The 20883-nt window shown below is 40.3% G+C and overlaps 1 protein-coding gene across 1 annotated transcript in view; it reads right to left on the bottom strand.

Moving 5' to 3' along the window:
- Positions 1 to 20794, bottom strand: part of RSPO3 (R-spondin 3) — a 78719-nt gene extending 57925 nt beyond the window's left edge. The window contains exon 1 of the mRNA XM_019661215.1: positions 20164 to 20794. Coding sequence (XP_019516760.1) covers positions 20164 to 20260 — 97 coding nt within the window. The 5' untranslated portion in view covers positions 20261 to 20794. The remainder of the gene's footprint in view (positions 1 to 20163) is intronic.
- Positions 20795 to 20883: the final 89 nt, after the last annotated feature.

Genomic DNA, 20883 nt, shown 5'->3' with positions numbered 1-20883 from the left:
TTGATTCAGAAATGAAGAGTTAGGCCTAGGTAGATGCACTTATAAGAAGCACCCCAGGTAAATGTGATGCAGGTGATACAAATACTATACATTCAGTATCACATCATTGCCATCTTTACAAATAAGTATTTTTTCAGTGACAATTGGAAATAACTCTTCTAGGGACTGAGAGACAAAACATGGTCTCTGATCAAGAAGGCTACAATACATTTAGGAAAATAGTACTTTTTATATTTTAACAGACCATAAATATATAGGCTAGAAATCTAGTGCAACAGAAATTAAAAGGCAGGAGGAATTACTGATGATTGAGGTATTCAAAGACTATAGAAAATAGTTAGGAACAGTTATGAAACTTAAAGGAAAAGAAGAACTTAGACCAATGGAGAATACTGAGGTCCATACAGGTAATGAGCTCCCAGCTCATAGAATCGCAAACCTTTGGAACTTTAGAGGGATCTAGTTTAAACAACTTTCCCAGAAGAATCTATTTAATCATGTCTAGTAGAACAAATCTTATGATATTTGCGGGCAGCCAATATAATTACTTTATAGCATCTCCTCATATCGAACATCTTAAAACATTTCCCCATATTGAATGTCAGCCTATCTTTCAGGAAGTTCTATTACCATAGAGCATACCTAACATATTTTCTCATTTTTTCTAAGACAGTTTGTCAAACAGTGCTTTGGTGCTTTAGATGGAAAGGTGGATAAGACCTAGTTCAAAATATGGCGAGAAACCATAAACAAAGTAAAGCCAGTGTGGTAAGTACCGTACTGTGTACAAGACCTTCCCAGATAGGAAATAACCAACCACCTGGAAGCATCTACTCAGAAGACCTGATATTTGAACTGAATTTTTAACATAAGGGGAAACTGGGTGGGGGTTTGAATTTAACCTTATATGCATTTTGGAGGAACTATTACTATTTGTGGACAGATCAGTGACATTATCTAATCTGGTTTTAAGACCTGATGGCAGAGAGAAGAATCAGTGAAGGAGAGATTAAAAGTTGAGAGAGTCAATGGGGTGTTATGTTCTGTACCTGGTACTGTTGTTGGCTGAATAAGAATAGCATTGATGGTATCGAAAAAGAGGGCATGGATTTTAAAGTTATTTCCAAAGAAGAATGGGCAGGATTGACGGGATTTCACAATCAATTTTAAGTAGGCAAGTGAAGGAGTAACAAATGTTGATTTTGTGGTTTCTAACTTGGGAGACCAGGCACAAAATAACGTAATTAACTGAGAAAAGTGGATTCAGATATCAAACTAGAATGGTAAGGGAGGGAGGGAGGTAAAAATGATTATTTCATTTTGAGGTCATAGCGGCTTGGACTTGTCTTATTTCCGAATTTCTTCTTTTTATTTCAAACACGTAGCCCAGGACTAAGCATATTAACCGGTTCATAATAAATCATAAAGAGCAAATATACACCTTCATTTTATAGAAAAGCAAAACCCCACAAAACTCCCCCCCAAACCAAAACTAAGGCTTATGGAGTTTTGGTGTCTTGATTAGGATCACCCAGCGTTAGTGCCACGTTTCAGGGTTTTTTTTTGGTTTGACTGAAATGTAAAATTTATGGAGAGAAACAGAGGAGAGAAAAAGTTAAGAGCCAACATAAGGAGCAAGCTAAGAAGTTCACTGTGAGGGTAAGGAAACATCACTGTCTAGAAGGTGATAAAAGTTTAGGAAATGTTGTTCACCTGTTACAGGAATTCAGGGAAAAAGTTGGGGGGATGCTTCCAACCCAGCAGTTCACACATCACACCTGAGCATGCCAGAGTTTAGGTACGGAACTGAAGCATTTTCCAAAGCCAAAGAGAGCTAAATTGCTGGAACTAAGCTTGATTCCTTAAAGTGGCAACATCCCATTACGTTGTCCAGTGTTTGAGATCATTCAGCTCTGGGTGAGTAGTCCTTGTGGAGACAGGACCTGGAAAGTTAGTCACGAAAATCGCCCAGAGTAAGAGCAGAGCCACTTGACAGTAATTCCTCTGATCGTCCGTCTTTCCCACAGGATAAAACAAATTTTCCTGTGGTCCATTATAAATGATCACTCTCCATGGAGACTACAGAGGCAAAATCTTTTGTTACAAAAAGATCCAACATGGCTCATTTTCCATCACACCCCCAGCAGCCATGTTGCTTTGGACACTCTGTCTCCCCAAAAGGCTTGCTGATGAATTTTAATTAGGGAGCTAATGTCAGCGTCCTAATTCATTGCCCTAAATCTAACAAAAATAATGATTATAGACAGTGAAATAACAAAATGGGATATTTTTCTTCATCATTTTACAAAATAATATATCACTACAGGTCTTTTAAAAAATTATTTGTAGTTTATAAGAACCGTTAGGGGAGCCATGGGCTTAGAGTTTTATTCTTAGATTTGAAAGCATTTTTGTTAAGTCTTTAAAATAGCTTATTTGACATCCTTTTCCCTCCTGTTTCCTACCTGCCCCCCCATGAGGGGCTCACACATGGGTATTCAAATAGGAAAGGATTTTAAAGATCCACCAATTCACCTTGATTATAAGAATAATCTTATCTGCACAAAGATTTTCCCTAACTTACATGTTTTTAATGTCAAACCCAAAGAAATTATACTAATAGCAGGAACTTCACATGAGATAAACGGGGATACTGGCAATGCAGGAAAGGCCATGAACTTCTAGTAAAACAAAACAAATTGTCCCCTATAAGAAATTTGAGGCTGAATGCTGCCACTTACTGCCTTTGTGATACTATACAAGTCACTTAACATCTTTGAGCCTTATCTGGAAAATGAGAATGGTAAAACCTGCTCTCCCTATTTCTCAAGGGTATTGAAAAAAAATCAAATAAGCTATACAAAATTATAATGACATGCTATTGTTAATGACGGGCATAATGATACTTTAGAAACTCAGGGCCAGACTTGAACTTAACCATTCTCAGGAACAGAATAAGAACACATAAGATGAGAAAACTGACAACTGTATTTTTTTTTTAATTGGGGAATTGGGGGATGGGAACAGCCCTGGGGAATTGGGGGAAGAGGAACTGACAAGTTGCTGTCCTTTTGTTCTTCAGTCTACTTGTGGAGGACGTTGTTTCACTGGCCCAAGTTGGCACCATCATTGTGCTCTTTCTGGGCAAGGCAGATCAGTTGCTGGCTCACGCTGGCTGCTGGCTACTCACGGTAGCCCATGGCAACCCACTGCAGCAGGGGCTGCAGCCCACACTGACGCCTGCAACTCACGACAGCCCAGCTCCAGGTTGAGCTGTTGTTCAGCATCTTAGCTGTAGAGGGCAGTGTCACCGGTCCTCATATGTGGGATCCAAACCGGGACCCTCTGGTGTCCCAAGCCAGCTCTTAACCAACGCACCACTCGGCCGGCCCATGGCAACTGTATTTGATGAGAATATGTGTAATTGTTTTTTAATTGTGCCCTATCATGAGTCACATTAGACTAGGCCAACGGTTATAGTAAGTTTTTAAGATTTGGATCTCATGCAGAAAAGAAATAAAGAGATTGTGAAATAACCCTTCATCCAGTGAACAGAAAATTCTCTTTGAAATGACCACGAATTAAACAAATAAGAAATCAGACTGCCAGAAGATCTGCAAAGCACTTCTCTGGAATGTCAGTGCCTGAACCATCCATCTGCTATGTGGCATTTGGTGTTACAAAATGGCCACAGGAGTTGTTTCTACTCTTTTCTCCACAGGGAAGTGACTTCAATCAAGTAACTACTTTGGCCTTTTCTTTTCTGAAAGTAACACGAGGGGATTATGCCGTATATATTATCCTCCAAAATCTTCCTTACTATTAAAATATGGGGAACACCTAACCCACACATGTTCTTTCTCTAGTATTTTCTATTTCACTAAATGGCATCCATCTCTTATCACCGTTTCCTATGGATTCTATGTCCTTAATTAACAGAGCTGCAACTTGCCATTTCCTACCATCACCACTGCTACCATTGAGCAATTAGAGTGATCTTGGAAGAACAATAGTTAACGATCTTATCAGGCTTCTGCTTTAAAAACAGTTTAAAGGCTTCTCAATGCACTTCCCCAGTAACCACTTCTGTCAATGAGTCTGGTTTACTCTCTCTCACTCCTTTTTGTCTAAGGAGGCATTAGTAGTTTAGTCTGAGCTGCAAAAAGAGAACTCTCCATCATTTAAACCTCCTCTGGCATTCTCCTTTAACGGGCTTAATGAAAAGCAGAGTGTAATGGGGAAACTGTGCTTCAGGTCACAGAAGATCTGGATATACACTCAGTTCTACCATTTCTGGCTATGTCATTTTGCTGTTCCTTAATTGTTCTGAGTCTCAGTTTCTGCATTTATAAAATAGTTATCAATATATCATGAGATTGCTTTGAGGGTTACATGAGATAACTCGTAAAAATACGTGATAGTTACTCAAAACCCTTCTCGACTTAGTAACAAACATACAGAAAGGAACTGGATCATGTTATTTTGAAGACTCTGAATTCTGGCAACTGACATCTTTAATGCTATATATTGACGTTACGAAAGGTCATCAAAAGGCTTCCATAGGAAATCCAAATAACTTGGTGATGTGTGTTTGCCAAACTGGTGCTTTAAGTCGATGGGATTGCATGTTCCATGTAGTGGTCAAGGGTTTACCATAAAAGGTTTGAAAAAATGCCTCAGAGAGATGGACAAAAAAGAACTATTTTTAGACATAAAATATTTTAATGTTTGTTTGGTAAAAGTAATTCCAGTTAATGAACTAGTGTGAAAGTTCAACTATAGAAATTAGTCAATGAGCCAAAAATGGAAATTCACTCAGCCAAACTACGCCACTCCATTACAAGCTTTACCTAACAATGCCAGCTACGTTTACAGTGCGCATAGCATACTTCCTATGATTGTCACAAACGTCATGCTAAATGATGACTCCCGTTCATTGGTCATAAATTTTCAGACAAGAAAACACTGAGAGGCCCAATAAATTCCAGTGTTTTCAGTCGATCTTCCTTCTACCTTCCTGCTTCATCTCCATGATGTCTAGTATCTTTGTTTTCCAGAGAAGAATCTGCTGTTTACATTAGGCTCATTTATAAACTACCTAATTACTTTCCAATTGTATTTAAACAAGCCTTTTAAAAAATGTTATAGAGCTTATAAAGAGTAACAGTATTTAATTTATCTTAAGCCAAATGTTATTTAATTTTGGCTTCCTATTTTCTTTCCTTTACCACTGCTACAGGCGACAATGGCAGGTTTCATGAGTCGCTGTGCTCACTTTTCTAATACCACCACATATTAAAGGTTTATTCAACAAATGGCTGTTGAATAAATGAATTTACACTGTGTTAAGTAGGGCTAAGTTTAATTTCAATTTTCGTCCGTCATTTTTCCCCAACAAACCTTCTTTTTTCACTTGTTACCTTTCTAAAACTATGGTTTAAAAATCAGCATTAAAGTACAAAAAGAAATGAATGTGTTTGAATTCAAGCCTTAACTCCACATGCTTGAACTTTTGTCAGACAACTGTCTAAGATTAGAGCATGCTCCAAGAAGGAAAAGAAAAAGATCTTTGATCATGCTGTTGGAGGGCCTTCAAGACCAGTCTCCTGCCTTCAGGTAAACGAAAGATTGTGAGTCCCATTTTATAATGGATGAAGCTGAATCACACACTAAATGATTTGTCTAAATTATACAGCAGCGTATTAATTAGAAGTCAATTCATCTGTCCCCCTAATGTGGATTTCTCTAACTATAGTCCAAACTCAAGAGGATCTAGGTTCTAGGAAGGACAAAGGTGCTATTCTCCTTCACTGAACGTTATGAAGTTTCCTTGTTATTTCCCTTATATTTATTTTTATTATTTTCTTTGTTAAATCATGAACAAATACAGGATTCAAGTGGGATTCAATTGGAGACTCAGCAGTGAATGACTATCATTATTTGTTTGAAATAAAAGAGAAGTAAAATCCCATTGTAGATATTTTAACATTATTTACATGGCATCCTTTTTACTAAAATGCTTTTCTATACAAAAAAAAACCCTAATGTAAAGTAAAAAGAAAAAAAAAATCCTATTCTTGTAAAGAAAAGTTACATATATTAATGAGAAACCTTAGATTGTGACTTATCAGTAAAGACATTGAATTAAAATTCATGTTTTTCCATATTTCAGTGTCGACCTTAAATCATCAAGGGAAGGAGGAAACAATAACTAGCTAAAGGATATACATCTGTTCTAATCAAGTATCACAGTAATCATTAATACTGCAGAATTAATTTGAAATTCAGTCAATGAAGCCTCTGATGTTTTAAATTACATAGTTGTATAATGCCCTGGTATATAATAAACACTTGAAAATGCCATGCAAACAGGAAAGCAAGAAGTGGAACCCTGGTGAGCTTCCTGGAGGCTAGGGTACTATCCTATTTTAACAAGTGACATTTGATATCAGCCTTAGAGCCCAACCATTATCCTTTTCAATAGTTCTTGAATAATGATATAGAAACCAGAGCTTACGTCACATAGGATCTCGGATGTAATGGGTTGTGGGAAAAGTCATGACATATTTTTTCTATTTTTTTCATTGCAAAAATGCATCATGCCTTTTCCAACAACCCAATATTACTTTATTTTGGTGGGAATATAGAGAAATAGTTAAGAGTTTTGTTTGATCTGGCATGGCGACTAAAAAAAAAAAAAAAAGAAGAGAGAGATCTGTAATTACCCTCAACCGTTTTTGAACCATTAAAACACCAGTAGCAAATTTTTGCTACTTTCAATTTAAATGAACTCATTTCCCCTACATTCTGTGCACTTAAAACATGTCATCTCTATAGTGATAACTTAAAATAATATTTTGCAGTTCAGATTACATACAGTTCACACTAATTCCTGTCTTGATTCTTTTCCCCTTAGTGTTTTCTTCAGTGTAGAGTATTGGAGTCCGTGCATCAGAATGCATAAGGCCTGCTGTTGCAAACATTAATAAGATCTATCATTTCGGAACAGTTACTCACACTTTGTTTAATCTCTAATGGAAAGGACTTCTCTAAATATTTACACCAGAACAGTTGTCAGAACGAATCCTGCAAAATTGTTGGCATACTCCCAGGAACAGGGGGCTGGAGTGTGGGGGAGGGGAGATGCCTGGGCCCTGGTCATGTCATTTTCAGCAGCCCTAGAATTTCAGGGAACTGCTTGCTAGAATATCGAGGGTTTGTATTAACAATAAGATACTTCAGTGTATAGGCCAGTTCAAGGAAATATCTAAACAGCCACTTTCATTTATTGCACTTATAAAAATGACTCCCCAGTGGCTTCAGGTTTAAAGGGATTATTTAGGTTTCAGAGACCCAGTAAATAAATTGTACCTGAGAAAAGAAACCTGTATAAAAAGTGTGAAGAAACAACAAACTTACTCTGTTCAAGGGTCCTCAAGGCCCTGAATATAGAGAAATGACTTGCTCCTTCCATGAGCTGCTGAGTGAGAGTCAGCATGCAAGAGTTAGAAAGGAGAGGATTGAAATCTGCCAAGATAAACGCAGCAGTGTTTTATAAATTAACTCAGCTATCTGTGTGTTTGTTTTTTCTTTGCAAGATTCTAAAATTAAGGCTGTTCAACTCATCTTAGTAGTGGTTTAGAATTTGGGGTGTGGATGAGGAAGTGAGTTTGGGCTAGGAAGGGTGGAAAAAATATCCTACACTGGAAAATCTTGGCACTTTTCCTTTGAGATGTATTCTTATCTGATGGATAGCACTCAAGTCCCTCAGCCTGTGATTTAAGTAGTTTGGTTAAAAGCTATTGCTTCAAGTTTTCTGGGATTGTAAGCCCTCCATGTATAGTATGGGCAATATATTAAGTTCAGAAGCAAACAGTTTATAATGAATTCCTGGAATGTGAGATGTCTACATGGGTGCTGAAAATGGCAGCAGTAGCCTGAAATGGTTTGGAGCTCCTCTTCCTGAAACCTTCCCTTATTCCATTAGCAATTAAACCTTGAGATATGAGCACATAATGCTCACAAGTCTGAAAACACTTGTGAAATCAGGTGTGGAGGGTCTTGGGTCCTGGTGCTGGGTGGAATAGCACATGCTGTTGATATTATTAGGGTCTAGTATGCATGGACATGGTCCTGCAAGCTAATTGGCTTCCGAAGCAATCCCGCTGATCTACGGTATGTTAAAATCTTGGATCTACATCAAGCTCTGGACAGACTGGGAAGTCGGATGGATGTCTTAGAAATGTGCTATACGAAAGAGAGGCGGCCCCTTTTAAATTATACTAGTCTTTGTAGAGGGGGCTAAGAGATACCATCCTGAGGATGGTGTGAAATGAGTAGGTGAATTGAGGCCAGAGGGGCTGGGGATACCACCTTTGTGCTTTATGTCTTGTTACCAAATAGTAATGAGGGTACTTTTGGAGTTAGATCAAAAAGTGAGTCATACATTGGAAAACAAGATTGAATTCTGTAAGAAACAAATGTTCAGCTGCTCAGTATGTGCTTATTTAGTTTGTGGCCAAGCAGCATTTGTCTGTATCATTTATATTTCATGGCAGAAAATTCATGCCATCCAAAGGTAGTGATACATGTAAACACAGGCGTAACAGTTTTGCTGCTAAGTTTCCAAAAATTAGGATCCTTCTATTCTTAGATTATCTCATGGTCAAAGTTAAGACCAAAGAAAATAAAATATATAGTTCCACTAGATTGGTAATAAATGGACTGCAGGTCATTATAACTTGCTGGTGTGCACAATGAATGAGGTCAGTGTTTATTTGCCAGAGAAAGCCGGACAGAATGTGAATCTGACTGCCTGCCTGTCTGTAGATTTAAAATAAGCAATATCACACATCCATTTGTTTAAACAAAGAGAGCAAGTAGTCATAGGTGTACCGAGTATACTGAAGTCATTCTGAATCATAAAGGAATGTGAAACTCATCACATTAAGGATACAATCAGTGGGAGCGCTGTGTGTTTGTTCCATTAAATATCAATCACATGAGGTGACAGAGTATCTTTCCTTGGCATTTGAGGCATTGCCAATAGCTGCAAAGGCGAACTTTCCCTTAGGTTAGTAAGCACAGGTATATTTGCGCTCCTTGAATATTTGCCTATAGAAAGGTTTAACAATCTTCTAGTTTCTAACCTATTAAAAGTTTAAAATTATGGGGTGGCCGGTTAGCTCAGTTGGTTAGAGCACAGGCTCATAACACCAAGGTTGCCAGTTCGATCCCCGCATGGCCTCTAGTTGCACCCTCCAAAACTAGATTGAAACAACTACTTGACTTGGAGATAACGGGTCCTGGAAAAACACACTGTTCCCCCCACCCCCACAAAAAAAAATTAATTAAAAAAATAATAAAAGTTTAAAATTAGAGCACTGTTCAGTTATGGATAACTTCTGCTTAGCTACTCATAGCACCATGTTTCTAACAGGGTATTGTTTTCAGTACAAGAAGTCGTAAGTTTGCTCTTGGCCTTTTCCAAGCTCTAGAGGTTGTAGAACTCCTGTCCTGGTGTAATAGACTACTATTTCCTTATTTTCAAATGTTAGTTTAGTAATATGCTATCTAAATTGACCTAAGGATGTTTACAAAGATCCTTTCCCTTCCTTTTCCATCCTAACCAGGCACCTCTTTTACAAAGATTCAGACTAAATTCCTTGGGCTCTTTATCTACTCAGGAAGGGAGGAGGAGAACTTAGAATGATGACGACAGGAGTTCTGTCTGTGTGTGTCTATAGACTCCTGCAGGCAGACAAGGTGGTTTATAAGATGAGGGTGACATAAACTATGCACGTATACCAGTGGCCTATTTACATCTCTTGCATGCGTAGGGTAAATAACCTATTGAGGGGAAAAAAAAATTGGTGGAAAGCATTGTTTTCTGGTGGATTTCCTGCTCTCTGTAACTCATGATTGCTCCCAATCCTTAGGGACAAGTAACTAGGTCTGACCATGGAGCAATGGCTCAAGTGTGCTGTGATGACCCTTCTCCCAGGGAGCCTGGCTTTCTTCAGTCTAATTACTTTTGGCAATTGTGGTTATTGGGATTTGGCCTAGTGACTCACTAGACCCAAACTCTCCCAAGGAGCCCCCTTAACAAGCAGAATGAAGTCTGACAGGAAGCCCAGACTTCCACCTCACTTTTACACGGAGCTTTCCCTGCTTTATGAAAGGTTTGAAAATCTTTCATGGACTAGAAAAGAATAATAAACAAGATTTAATGAAGATAGCCACCCAAAGAAGAGCACACTAGGACAGAAGTGAAAACAGTTAAGTTCACGAATAAACAATGTACCACAAAACTTAGCCTGTTAAGACAGTACAAGTTATGCTATCTATAGTAGTTTTACTGACCACCAGTAGTCAATCTAAAGTTGGGCAGGAGTTATAGAAACTATAAAAGAAAGGGATGTTTATTGTTAGGTGGTTTTCTAACCATGACGTTTTTCCTAAAAACAAAGAGGACTCTAGGGTACATTACCAATCATCGGGTGAGACATGGAAACAATTGCTTATTATTAAGGGTAGCTTTGAAAAGTATTTCTGGTATGGCCAATACCCCATCTTCTCTCCTGTTTAGTGCTTAACTCACCTATGGCATGTAGAGTTCAACAGCAAGCTCACTCAGTCCTGACTGTACCTTATCCAGCAGCAGTGTTCTTATTCTGTGAAGCCAGTATCCATTAAACTCACCATCATGTCCTACTGTGTGCACTTGGCTCTCTTCTCTTAGACTCTTTAGCTGAGACAATTCTCTATCAGATAGTTTTGCCTGTACTAGTCAGTGCCACGAGTTCAACAACGCTCTATTGATAAACAACATGGGACTATCAGACTGTTGTATATTTTAAACTACTATCTGCTCAAGTGATAGATACCTTATCTCTTATCTCACCCCACACATGTCTGTTCTGTCTGTCTCACCCTTGTGAACTGGCACTGTTTTTATAGCTGCTCAGCAGTAATAGTTATTCTTGAATTAAGGGTCCAACAGTAGTGGCGGCACGTTAGAGTCACCAGGACTACTTTTGAGAATACAGATGTTCAGGCCCCATCCCTGGAGATGGTTTCTTTGGGTTTAGGGTGGAGTCTGGCATTGGTTTGCTTTTTTTTTTTTTGAAAGGTCTCCAGGTGATTCTCATTTGAAATCAGGGTTGAAAAATCACTGTACCAAAGCCCATAAAGCAAGAATTTGGAGTGGAGGTTACTGTTAATGTTCATGATAAAAGCAATATAAATAACAAATTTTATGAAGCACCATAAAGATAACTTTTCTGGATCACAAAAACTAGCCAGTGAAATATCTATTGTGGTTGTAAATTACATAGAAGGATTTTGATATTTAACTGCAAAATTATAGACTCTGCCCACATCCTCATGCCTAAGTTAATCTTCTCTTGGACATGCAAACCGTAGATGGGAAGAAGAATCTTAGAGCGTTTCATATAAACTATGCTATTCTATTGCTTCTAGTGAGAAAAAAAAAATCAGCAACTTTTGATGTTTGAGAACCATGAAGAAGGCAGGGTTAAGGAAATAGAGTAAAGAGAGCAGAGAAAAGAAAGCCACGTAAGAGAGAGAACTAAAATACCAGAAGCAACTTCCACAGTAAGTGTTTGACGAAGATTCATGGTTTGCTAAATAAGGAGGAAGAGCTAATGAGCAAAGAGAGAGCACGGGGAAGAAAAAATAAGGTGGGGTTTGTGAAAGTGCCTCCATGATCGCCTCTAGTACCAATCCCAATCGTTGAGGTGACATGAGGAAATCAAGGGCTTTGGAGTCAGCAGACCTGGGCTGGAATTCCAGGGGCACCCCATCTTCGCTGACTGATCTGAGGCAACTAACGTGGGCCTGTTGGCACCACCCTTACAGGGTAAGGGTGAGAACTAAATGAAATCATATTTACAAAAACATCAAGTAGAAGGTCTGGCATTGAAAGATGTTCAAAACACAGCAGCTATTTAAATAATAATCATTATCACAGCACTCATTTCAACAAGTAAATATAAATGTATGTTAAGATAAAATATATATAAACATACCAGTGGCTCTGAGAATTGGGGAGCTGTTGTTTGCTATGAAGCATTTGCACACACTTTAGCATAATAGTACCTGTTTCTTATCAGTCACATCAGGAAAATGTGACTGATATCGCCTTTCCTTATATGACAGCCTCTGTTGAAATGACTGTGTTCACATCTGTGAGGTCCCTTTGTATGAGAGGAGAACGTAACAATGAGAAACTAGTGGTTCCTTTTCTTACCAACTTATCAAGCATATGTTAAGAAAACAGTGTTCTAAAATAAGCAGCTCACAAATTCTGTGATTTTATATTGTGTGGTGGTGGTTTGTATTATGTGGTTATAAAATGGGGGCTGCTTTACCACTTACTCCCAGGAATGTGCTTTGTATTGGGGTATAATTATAAATATGCTTACCAGCTAGTTTTCTGAGGACAATTTTTGGGAGTGAATAGTGCATTGCATTATTGTGGATTCATTTTAGAAAGATGTTTCAAGGTAACTAAATCCAATCCCATGCCCATGCCAAGGCCTCAGGGGAGAACTGGGAGGATAGAGTCACTAGAAAACATAACCTGCTTCTGATACGGAAAGCCCAAATTGAATAAGGAGAAAATGACAGGGCATGAGGCCGGGTGGCCACGAAGGCTGCACAATTACTCAGTGGAGATGTTGCAAAGCTAACCCATGCTTTATGTAGATGGACTGGATTCCTTCAACTTCATCCCAGCCTGAGAATTTCTTACTTTACAAGAGCATGCTCTGTAGAGAAATCAATCTACTTGAAAGTAGAATGCCACTGTTAGGAGTAGATGCTAGAACTAAATGGAATGATATTAAAAAATCACTTTTACACCTTAAGGAAACTTATCTTGCATTACCATAAAGTTTTTCAAGTTTCCTATGATCTGTGGCAAAGTAATATAGTTCCACCAGGTGATAAGAACTCTAAATATGGCCTTCAATTGAATGATTTGGCAACTTAAAATTGCAGCTCACGATACCAGCAGCCATTCTCTTATGTAATTAATACAAAGAGTACTATAAAAACTCTCTAAAATAGACAAAGTACCTTAATGTGATTAATCTTATTTTGATACTACCAAGAAAAGTGAGTCTCAATGTCAGCACTGCAAACGCTTTTAATAATAAGCAAAACACTACTCGATTTTCCCATGCATTCAACTATACCCTTTATATGAGTGTGAATGACTCCAAAATACTTATCTTCAGCCCCTGACTCTCTCTCTGAAACTTTGCTTTGGAGTTATTAAATGCCCTACTGGTTCTCAAAGTAAAGATAACTCAAAGGAAAAATAAGTTTCCTACAAAAGCTGTTTCTCTTACTTTTCCATCTTTTTGTTTATCTCCGTAGTTTTTCCATTCACCTAGATGTTAGGCCTTATACTCCACAGCTTAGTGCAAAATATGGCCCTCTTTGTCTTTTCCCTTAATATCCATTGAGTTGCCAAGACCTATGGATTTGATGCATATAAATTATCTGCTGTACATGCTCTGTCGCTCAATCTGTAATTGTCATAGCATAGGGCCTTATTACCCTAAACCTGGGCCATTGTAATTGCCACTTCCATCCCAGCATAGGTCAATTCTGAAAGCCTATTGGGGTAGGGGGGTAGTTCTGAAGCATCTCTCTAGTTTATATTCCATACTAGCTCTCTCAGCCCATGGACAACATGGACCTGCTAAAGGCTGAGTATGCTGATTGATACTATCGCTGTGGCTTTCAGATGCTAGAAATTGTGAAATTAATTATCTACTTTGGTAAGTTACTTATTAATTCATCTTTATATGATGAATCTACTTATGATTAATGAATACTTACATTTGTTTTCATTCTTAACCTTTATTCACTAAACTTAATTGAATAGAACAACTAAGTTTAGAAGCACTGTTTAACTCCCTAGTCATGACTTATGTCCTCATACCAAAAGATTAAACGTTTAAAAGACTATAGGAATCCCTTAAATCTAAATTTTTGACCAACCACCTCATTTAAAGAGAAGGACCTGCAGCCTAGTGTGGGAAAGGACTTGACTGGGGTACCCAAATATTAGTAGCAGTGCTGAATGTAGAATCCAGTCTTCTACTTCTCAGCCTGCTTTTCCCAGCATACACTGGGGCTTCTCCTGCAATGGCTTCTTAGGTCTCAGTCCCTGCCATGAACTTGTGATTCTTGCTAGTCATCAAATTTTTAAAGATTAGCTGGAACCCTTATAAGTAGTGTTTTGAAGATTGGATTAGATTCTTGTATAAGGCATAAAGACAGTTAAAAGCTGTAAAGTATATATTTAAGTGGGCAATCATATTCTTTAGTGAGTTTTCACTAAAAAACTTCCAGAAGAATTTTAGCGACAGCAGATGGTAACTAGATCCCTTGCCAAGATTACAAATAAGGCAGAAATGCTCTTAGCAGATAAGAGGCACCTGTAACCATGTTTTGTAAATGAATGTTTGAAATTATTTTAATTTTCCATATGTGAAAAGGATTCAGGTATTTTGCTTAAAAGTTTCATGTTGTTGAAACACCTCTGGAGCAGAAAATGGGGTTACTTCCCATTCAATGGCACTTAGATGGTAAGCATTTTCATCAGAATGCTAGTAATATTCCTGAATGGAAAGATCCAATGGGCAGAATTAAATAAATAGAAAAAATGGGCAGCATATTCTACAGATGTATATTTTATACTGTATATAATTTTGTTACGGTATAATTGCAAAGCACTTCAAACTTGCTAGGCTGTCCATCAGATGATAAATGTTAAGGCAGTCCAATCATTTTAAACCTTAAGAAAAAACTTATAGTCCCACATTATTCCTCAAAATCAAAAGCAAGGCAAAAAAAAATCTCTGTAATTTATGATGCAACACTTTTTCAAATCATTCTCTAAAGAATGCCAGTGTACAATGCTCAGTTCAGAGAAGAAATAGTTCTAACCAAGTAAAACATAGAATTTCAACACACTGTCTTGCATGATCCTTACCATGCTCTCAAAACTGAATGATGTTTTCCTAATGGTAACCAAAGTTGATTCTTACATTTCATGAAACTTAATACCCACTCTGATGGCATTTCAAGAATTCACTACTTGGAAAAAAATTTCAGGGTGGGGTGGGGTGAGTGAATAGTAAGGCAATGGGAAGAGAGGTTAACACAATGTCCAAAATGAATCATTTGGATCTGGGGGGAAAATGATTGAGTCAATTACCATATGTAAAACAATTTGATTTCTTGATAGTTCGTTCTAATAACTGCAGAAGGATCGTTTGGTCTTAATCCTACATAGGGTTCTGACTACTCCACATAGTATTTTATCAACATTACATAGACTTAGAAGAATTATTGTGTTAAAAAAAAGATTAACCATTTAACTTTAAAATATTTTAGACATATAGTAGCAATCTGGAGATCTCTGTCCAGATTCAAATAGTATAGAGCTATCAGAGGACTAATAAGCCTGTTTTGTAGTCGTGAGGCAAGGGCTTCTCCATAATAACTTGAAAACCAAATTTAACTGCATGTTGTAATTTCCATCCATAGCTTTCTTGGGACCTAATTTGTAGACTATCAAATGCAAAGCAAATATTTAATGGAGAAATGATTTAGCAAAACTTATCCCCTTACAAGTTCAAATAGTGCTCATATTTCATGCTTAAAGGGATATTGAAATGATGGCATTAAATCACTTTCACACTCTTATATTCTCAATTGCTTTATATAGAATAACTTGGGACTAAAAGATAATATTTAAAAATTATTATTCTTAATCTTCTAGTGAAATCCTTCTATTAAAGTAATAAAGAGTTAGACTAGCATAACAAAGGGGCATTTTAAGAAATCATTCTGATAGTGTAATGATGGCTAAATTAGAATTCACAAAAATAAATGCCTTTTGCTTGTATTTAAGATGTTGCCATTACTGCCTAAGAGTTTGAATTTGTGTTTTTGATTCACACAGATATCACATATGTTGTGGAATATACTTTCTCCAGCAAATTTTGCAAGTCTCCATCTATTAAACAATGTTTCTCTCAAAAACAAGGTAGACTGGTAACAAAAAGAGACAGGTGAGGAAATACATTGTAGCCAATATCCAAATCATACTTTCATTCAAAACTAATGTTACAAAATACATAGCAGAATGAAATATTTTTCTACCTTATAATTAACTTGTTGTTTTCCAGAAGTAGCACTGTACTCAGAAACTCAAAGAATGGCTCAACATCTGAAACAATGTCATGAGCAATAACTAGTATATTCCAATAAACGGGTTTTATTTTATAACCATTAAAATTATTTCCCTTGTATTCTTACTCCTTTATTTAAAACATCTTTATGAAAGATTTAAAAGTTTTATAGATTATGCAACAGATGTTTTGTAATTATTATGCATACAATGGCTTTTCAAAACTTGTATTTATCTGGAATCTAAACAATTAAAACCTAATTAATAGATGGCATCAAATAAAAAGGATATTACAAAGGCAGCAGATGTTTCTAACAATAGTCTTCTGGCATAACATGATCCTACAATTTCTTCTGAATAACCAAATAGTATTATATTTAACAACCTTGATTTTGCTATTATGGATTTCATTCTTTGACAATAGCCATTAATAATATCATTTCTAAAATTTTCAGTCAACTAGAACAGTTTGTTTTCCAAGCATATTGGAAAAATGATGGTCTGAAGATTATAATATTTATTATTTAACATGCGTGACATCTTCTTCTGGACATGAATCACACCATACAGTATAAATAGCAGGAGACAAGTTGCACTTACTTGTTGTATGGCTTTGTATAGGTTACTTAGCCTCTGTTTCTTGGGTTCATTTTCTGTAAAGTGGGGATAGCAATACCTGCCTCTGTACTTCAAGTGGCTATTTAGGGGTGCAAGTGAATAATTCAAGTGAAAATGTGATGTAATAGTAAGGTACTGTGGTTATTATGGCAAATTTGACCATTAATATTATTAGCGGATAACTTGAAATTTAGAAGCTGACTGTATGTACCAAGTTGCAAAGGCTGAGTTGGAAATGTTAAAAATTGGGTTCTGTGTTCTTGGTTTAGCATTCTGTACTTAAAGCTAAGGCTTTCTTCTGAAAACATTGCTGCCTGAGGGTTTTTAAATGATGATTGCATTTCATTTTTATTTTGAATAAGTTCAATTTAGTCATCTCTAGGAGATGTACATGAATCCAAATAGGTAAACAAGTTATTGTGTATTCACCCATACCTCAATAGATATTTTTAAAGTACAAAACTCCTGTTTAAAATGCTGTTTCTATTATAAACGGAAACAAGATCACTAACTTGCAACAAAATAGAGACGTATGGTATAACAGTTGTTTTAGGGAAAGGAGAATACTGGTATTGTTTATCAGCTATATCTGAGGATTAGCCACAGTTTGCTAACCTTGACAATAATAACACTACAAATGAGTATCATTTTTTGCAAGACACTTTTCTACTAAAACATTTCAGAGACCACTTTGAAAAATAATTCTTTCTCATATAGTTAATTAGGGTTTTAATAGTTTAGGAAAGTGAAGCTATTTAACTACAGGCTAGAAGGAATACTCTTAAATATTCATTTTCATTGTCTCTTGGGGAGGGGAAGGGAAAGACCACTTCTTTCTAAAATATCTTTAACTATTGCCTTATTTTTCACTAAAAAAATTTCCTAGTTCTTATTTGAGAAAAAGGCTCTTTGTGAGTTTTTCTCAGATTTCCAAAGAAATGGGTATGTGCACATGCAATTTGACCTTGAGTTTCTGGACATTTGACAAAGATCTCTCCTTACCCTCCACCCCTTCCCAATTCTAAAAAAAAAAAAAAACAAACTAAACTGCACCTGCCAAGAAAGACTCGCGTGTCTCCTCGGAGGACGCCAGGGGTCGCCCCTCTCCCAGGATTGCACCAGCAAACCCAGCCCTGCGTGCGAAGGAGCGAGGAGCCTCGCCTGCTATGGGAGCTCTCCCCCAGCCCCACTCCCACAGAATAATTGGAATTTCAATCCAATTCCGCCCACTCCCTCTCTCATTCCCGCTACACAACCAGAGGGCGCCTTTGACTTGGCCTTGAGACTTTTAAGGCAGGTCGAAAAGCAGCTCGCCTTTTGACTCCGCGATTCCTCTCTAGTCTGATCCTAGAGGCGCGTTATCCCGCTGCTCCCCGCAGCCTTGCCGGAGCCTCACCCGGTAGCTTCCCGCACCGTTGACCTCGCTGGGGGCCGTGGGAATGCAAGAGTGACCAACTTTTTTCCCTGTGTCTTCTTTCAGGAACAGGGGTCCTAAAACTGCAATCGGAGGCACCTCTAACACTGACACCCAGGTCCCTGTCCCGCCTGCGCAATTATGTGGCTCCTGGTCCTGCGGGTCCTCAGTGGGGTGAAAGCCGGGATGGGCTATGGGCGCCGGGTGGGCACTGGCTGGAAGAGGGCTGGAAAGCAGGAGGCTGCGCTTGTGCTCGGTATTCCTCTCCCCACAGACCTGCGACTCAATTCCCTGGTGGGACCCATCCTGGAGAGGAGGCGGGGACCGCCAGGCACGAGGGCAAGGCTTGAGTGAAAGGGTGGTTGGAGGAGTTATTATGAAGAATACAAACCATTCAGAGGGCAACGATAATAAATCGAATGCCCTGACATGTTTAGCTTAGATCCTCCTGCGCCCTGCTACGCGATCCTAGAGATGGAGAGGCCAGGCGGGAGCCCTTGGCGCTGGCGCCCAGCTACATTTTTTTAAAGGCAATTTTCAGGTGAATCAAACCTTGTCTACACTAGGCGAGCGGTACAAAGGTAGCTTTCAGGGGACGCTCACCTCCAGGGGCATGGCAGAGACAAACAGCGGCGGAGAAGTGATTACTAAATCTCCACCTCACACAAGCCTGTCCTGTGTCCTCCGTGCTGCACCCGCGCCTGCACGGAGGGGCTGAGGGGACTCTGCGCGTGGGACCAATGGCTCTGGCTCCCCCGCCCGGGAGGTCTGAGGGGCCAAGGCAATAGCATCTATCTCAGCGCCCCAAGCGCTCCGGAAAGTTGCTCCCTCTTTCTACTCACCAACTCCCCTCTCCCCCTTACACACTGGAGCTAGGGTTCCTCCTCCCCAGCTCTGTTGTTTTCGAAGCGACTTCCCCACGCGGCACAGAGGCCAAAGCCGCCTGCACCCAGGGCTGCCCGGGAGCCGGTAGAGGTGCCGTCCTCGCGTCAGTCCCCTCATCTCAGGAAGATGCCACCCGGGTTGAGGGTGCTCTGGGGGTGCCCATTTAATTTCAGCTACGACACTGTCTTAAGAAGCCTTCACAAGCCAACCTTCCAAGTAACAAGAGTCAGGGTAAGGGACATCGAGGAGGCAAGCGTGAGTTTTTAGGGGGAACCCCACCCTTGGTATGTGTCTGCCCCAGGGGACCCGGTTGAAAGGGCCTGAGATGGTAAACGCTCTCACGCGTGACAGGCAAGGTTGTAACTGGAAACCCGGCCCCCAGCGTCGGGCTCAGAGGTCCTCACAGTCCCGGGAATGGGACCGCCAGCGGTTCTGTGTGGTGCGCAAACACGCGAAACCTGAGTGCCTCGCGCGCCCTCTGCTCCACTCACGCGTGGCCTGGGGAAGCGGTCGCGCAGGCGCTCGCTGGGTATTTCCCTGGCTGGCCCCGCGGGCTCTTAGTAGCCAAGCGCCGCAGGAGAACCCAGCCAGGTCTCCACGCGAGGCGGCACAGCGGTCAGCACACCTCCCCTGGCGTTTACTCAGTGGTCAGGGGCATCCCTGGGGCTGGAAGTCCCCATCCGAGTCTCGGAAGTAAAGCACAAATCCCTAGAGCTAATCAAACGAAGGACAGAACTTTGCAGCGAACCTGAAGTTACGAGGGGGCGGGGGCCACATTAGCGCGGGTTCTGCCCGACTCTGGCACCCGCGTGGATGCGGGGTCAGAGCATGCAGCGGAGAGGAAGGGGTGAGAGACGCAGTCAATACCAGAGCCTAAACTGTTACCTCCTTCGGAGGCGTGGGGTGCAGGGCGGGAGGAGGGCTGCGCTGGCAGCCAACTCCGGACAAGCAAAGCGACCCGACAGGTGAACGCGGCGGGAGGGAACAAACGCGTAAAAACCCCTGCACTTACTTCTTCGCTGGCGCCTTCCCCGGGAGGCGTTTTGACTGCCGATGTATTCCATAAAGTTCAAAATGATAAAAAACCAAGAAATCAGTCGCAAGTGCATAGTAACCCAGTAATATGTCCCTTCCTTTTCTCCTTTTTTTTTTCCTTTTGATTGTTAATTATATTGAATGTTTTAGAAATAGATGTAGGTGTTAGGCGTATAGAGAGAGAGCAAGAGAGAACCCAAGCAGCGGACTTCTCCACTCAGATCCGATGGGCGTGCTGGGATGGCAAACGAAGCGGGTCGGGTGGATAGGGAAACCAACTATTGTACTTTCAAATTGTCCGAGCCCTCGACTGCGGCGGGTCCGCAAGGGTGGCTGTCAACGCCGCGAGCGAGGGTTCCAGGAGCAGCGAGCGGCCTCGCCCGGGCGGCCGCAGGTAGCATGGTGCGCGGCGGCGGGGCCGCGGGCGGGATCCGGGCGGGCGGCGGCGGCGGCGGCGGCCCCTGGGGCTCAGAGGTTGCGGCGGCTGCGGCGGCAGCGGTGGAGGCCCCGGGAGCGTAGGGGAGCGGGCGCCGTCGGCACCGCGGCCATGGCCAAGGGGCGGCGGAGAGACCCTGGGCTGCTTCTGCCGTTCACGAGTAGAAGCGGCTTCAGTGTTGGGCTGGGCTGCCGGGAGCACCCCAGAGGGGTGGAGGGAGGAAGGGAGGGAAGGAGGGAGGGAGGGAAAGACAGGGCGAGG

Source organism: Hipposideros armiger, unplaced genomic scaffold, assembly GCF_001890085.2.
Source record: "Hipposideros armiger isolate ML-2016 unplaced genomic scaffold, ASM189008v1 scaffold_340, whole genome shotgun sequence".
Lineage (NCBI taxonomy): Eukaryota > Metazoa > Chordata > Mammalia > Chiroptera > Hipposideridae > Hipposideros > Hipposideros armiger.
The sequence above is the reverse complement of the archived record's forward strand: the minus strand, read 5'-3'. Positions and strand labels throughout refer to the sequence as shown.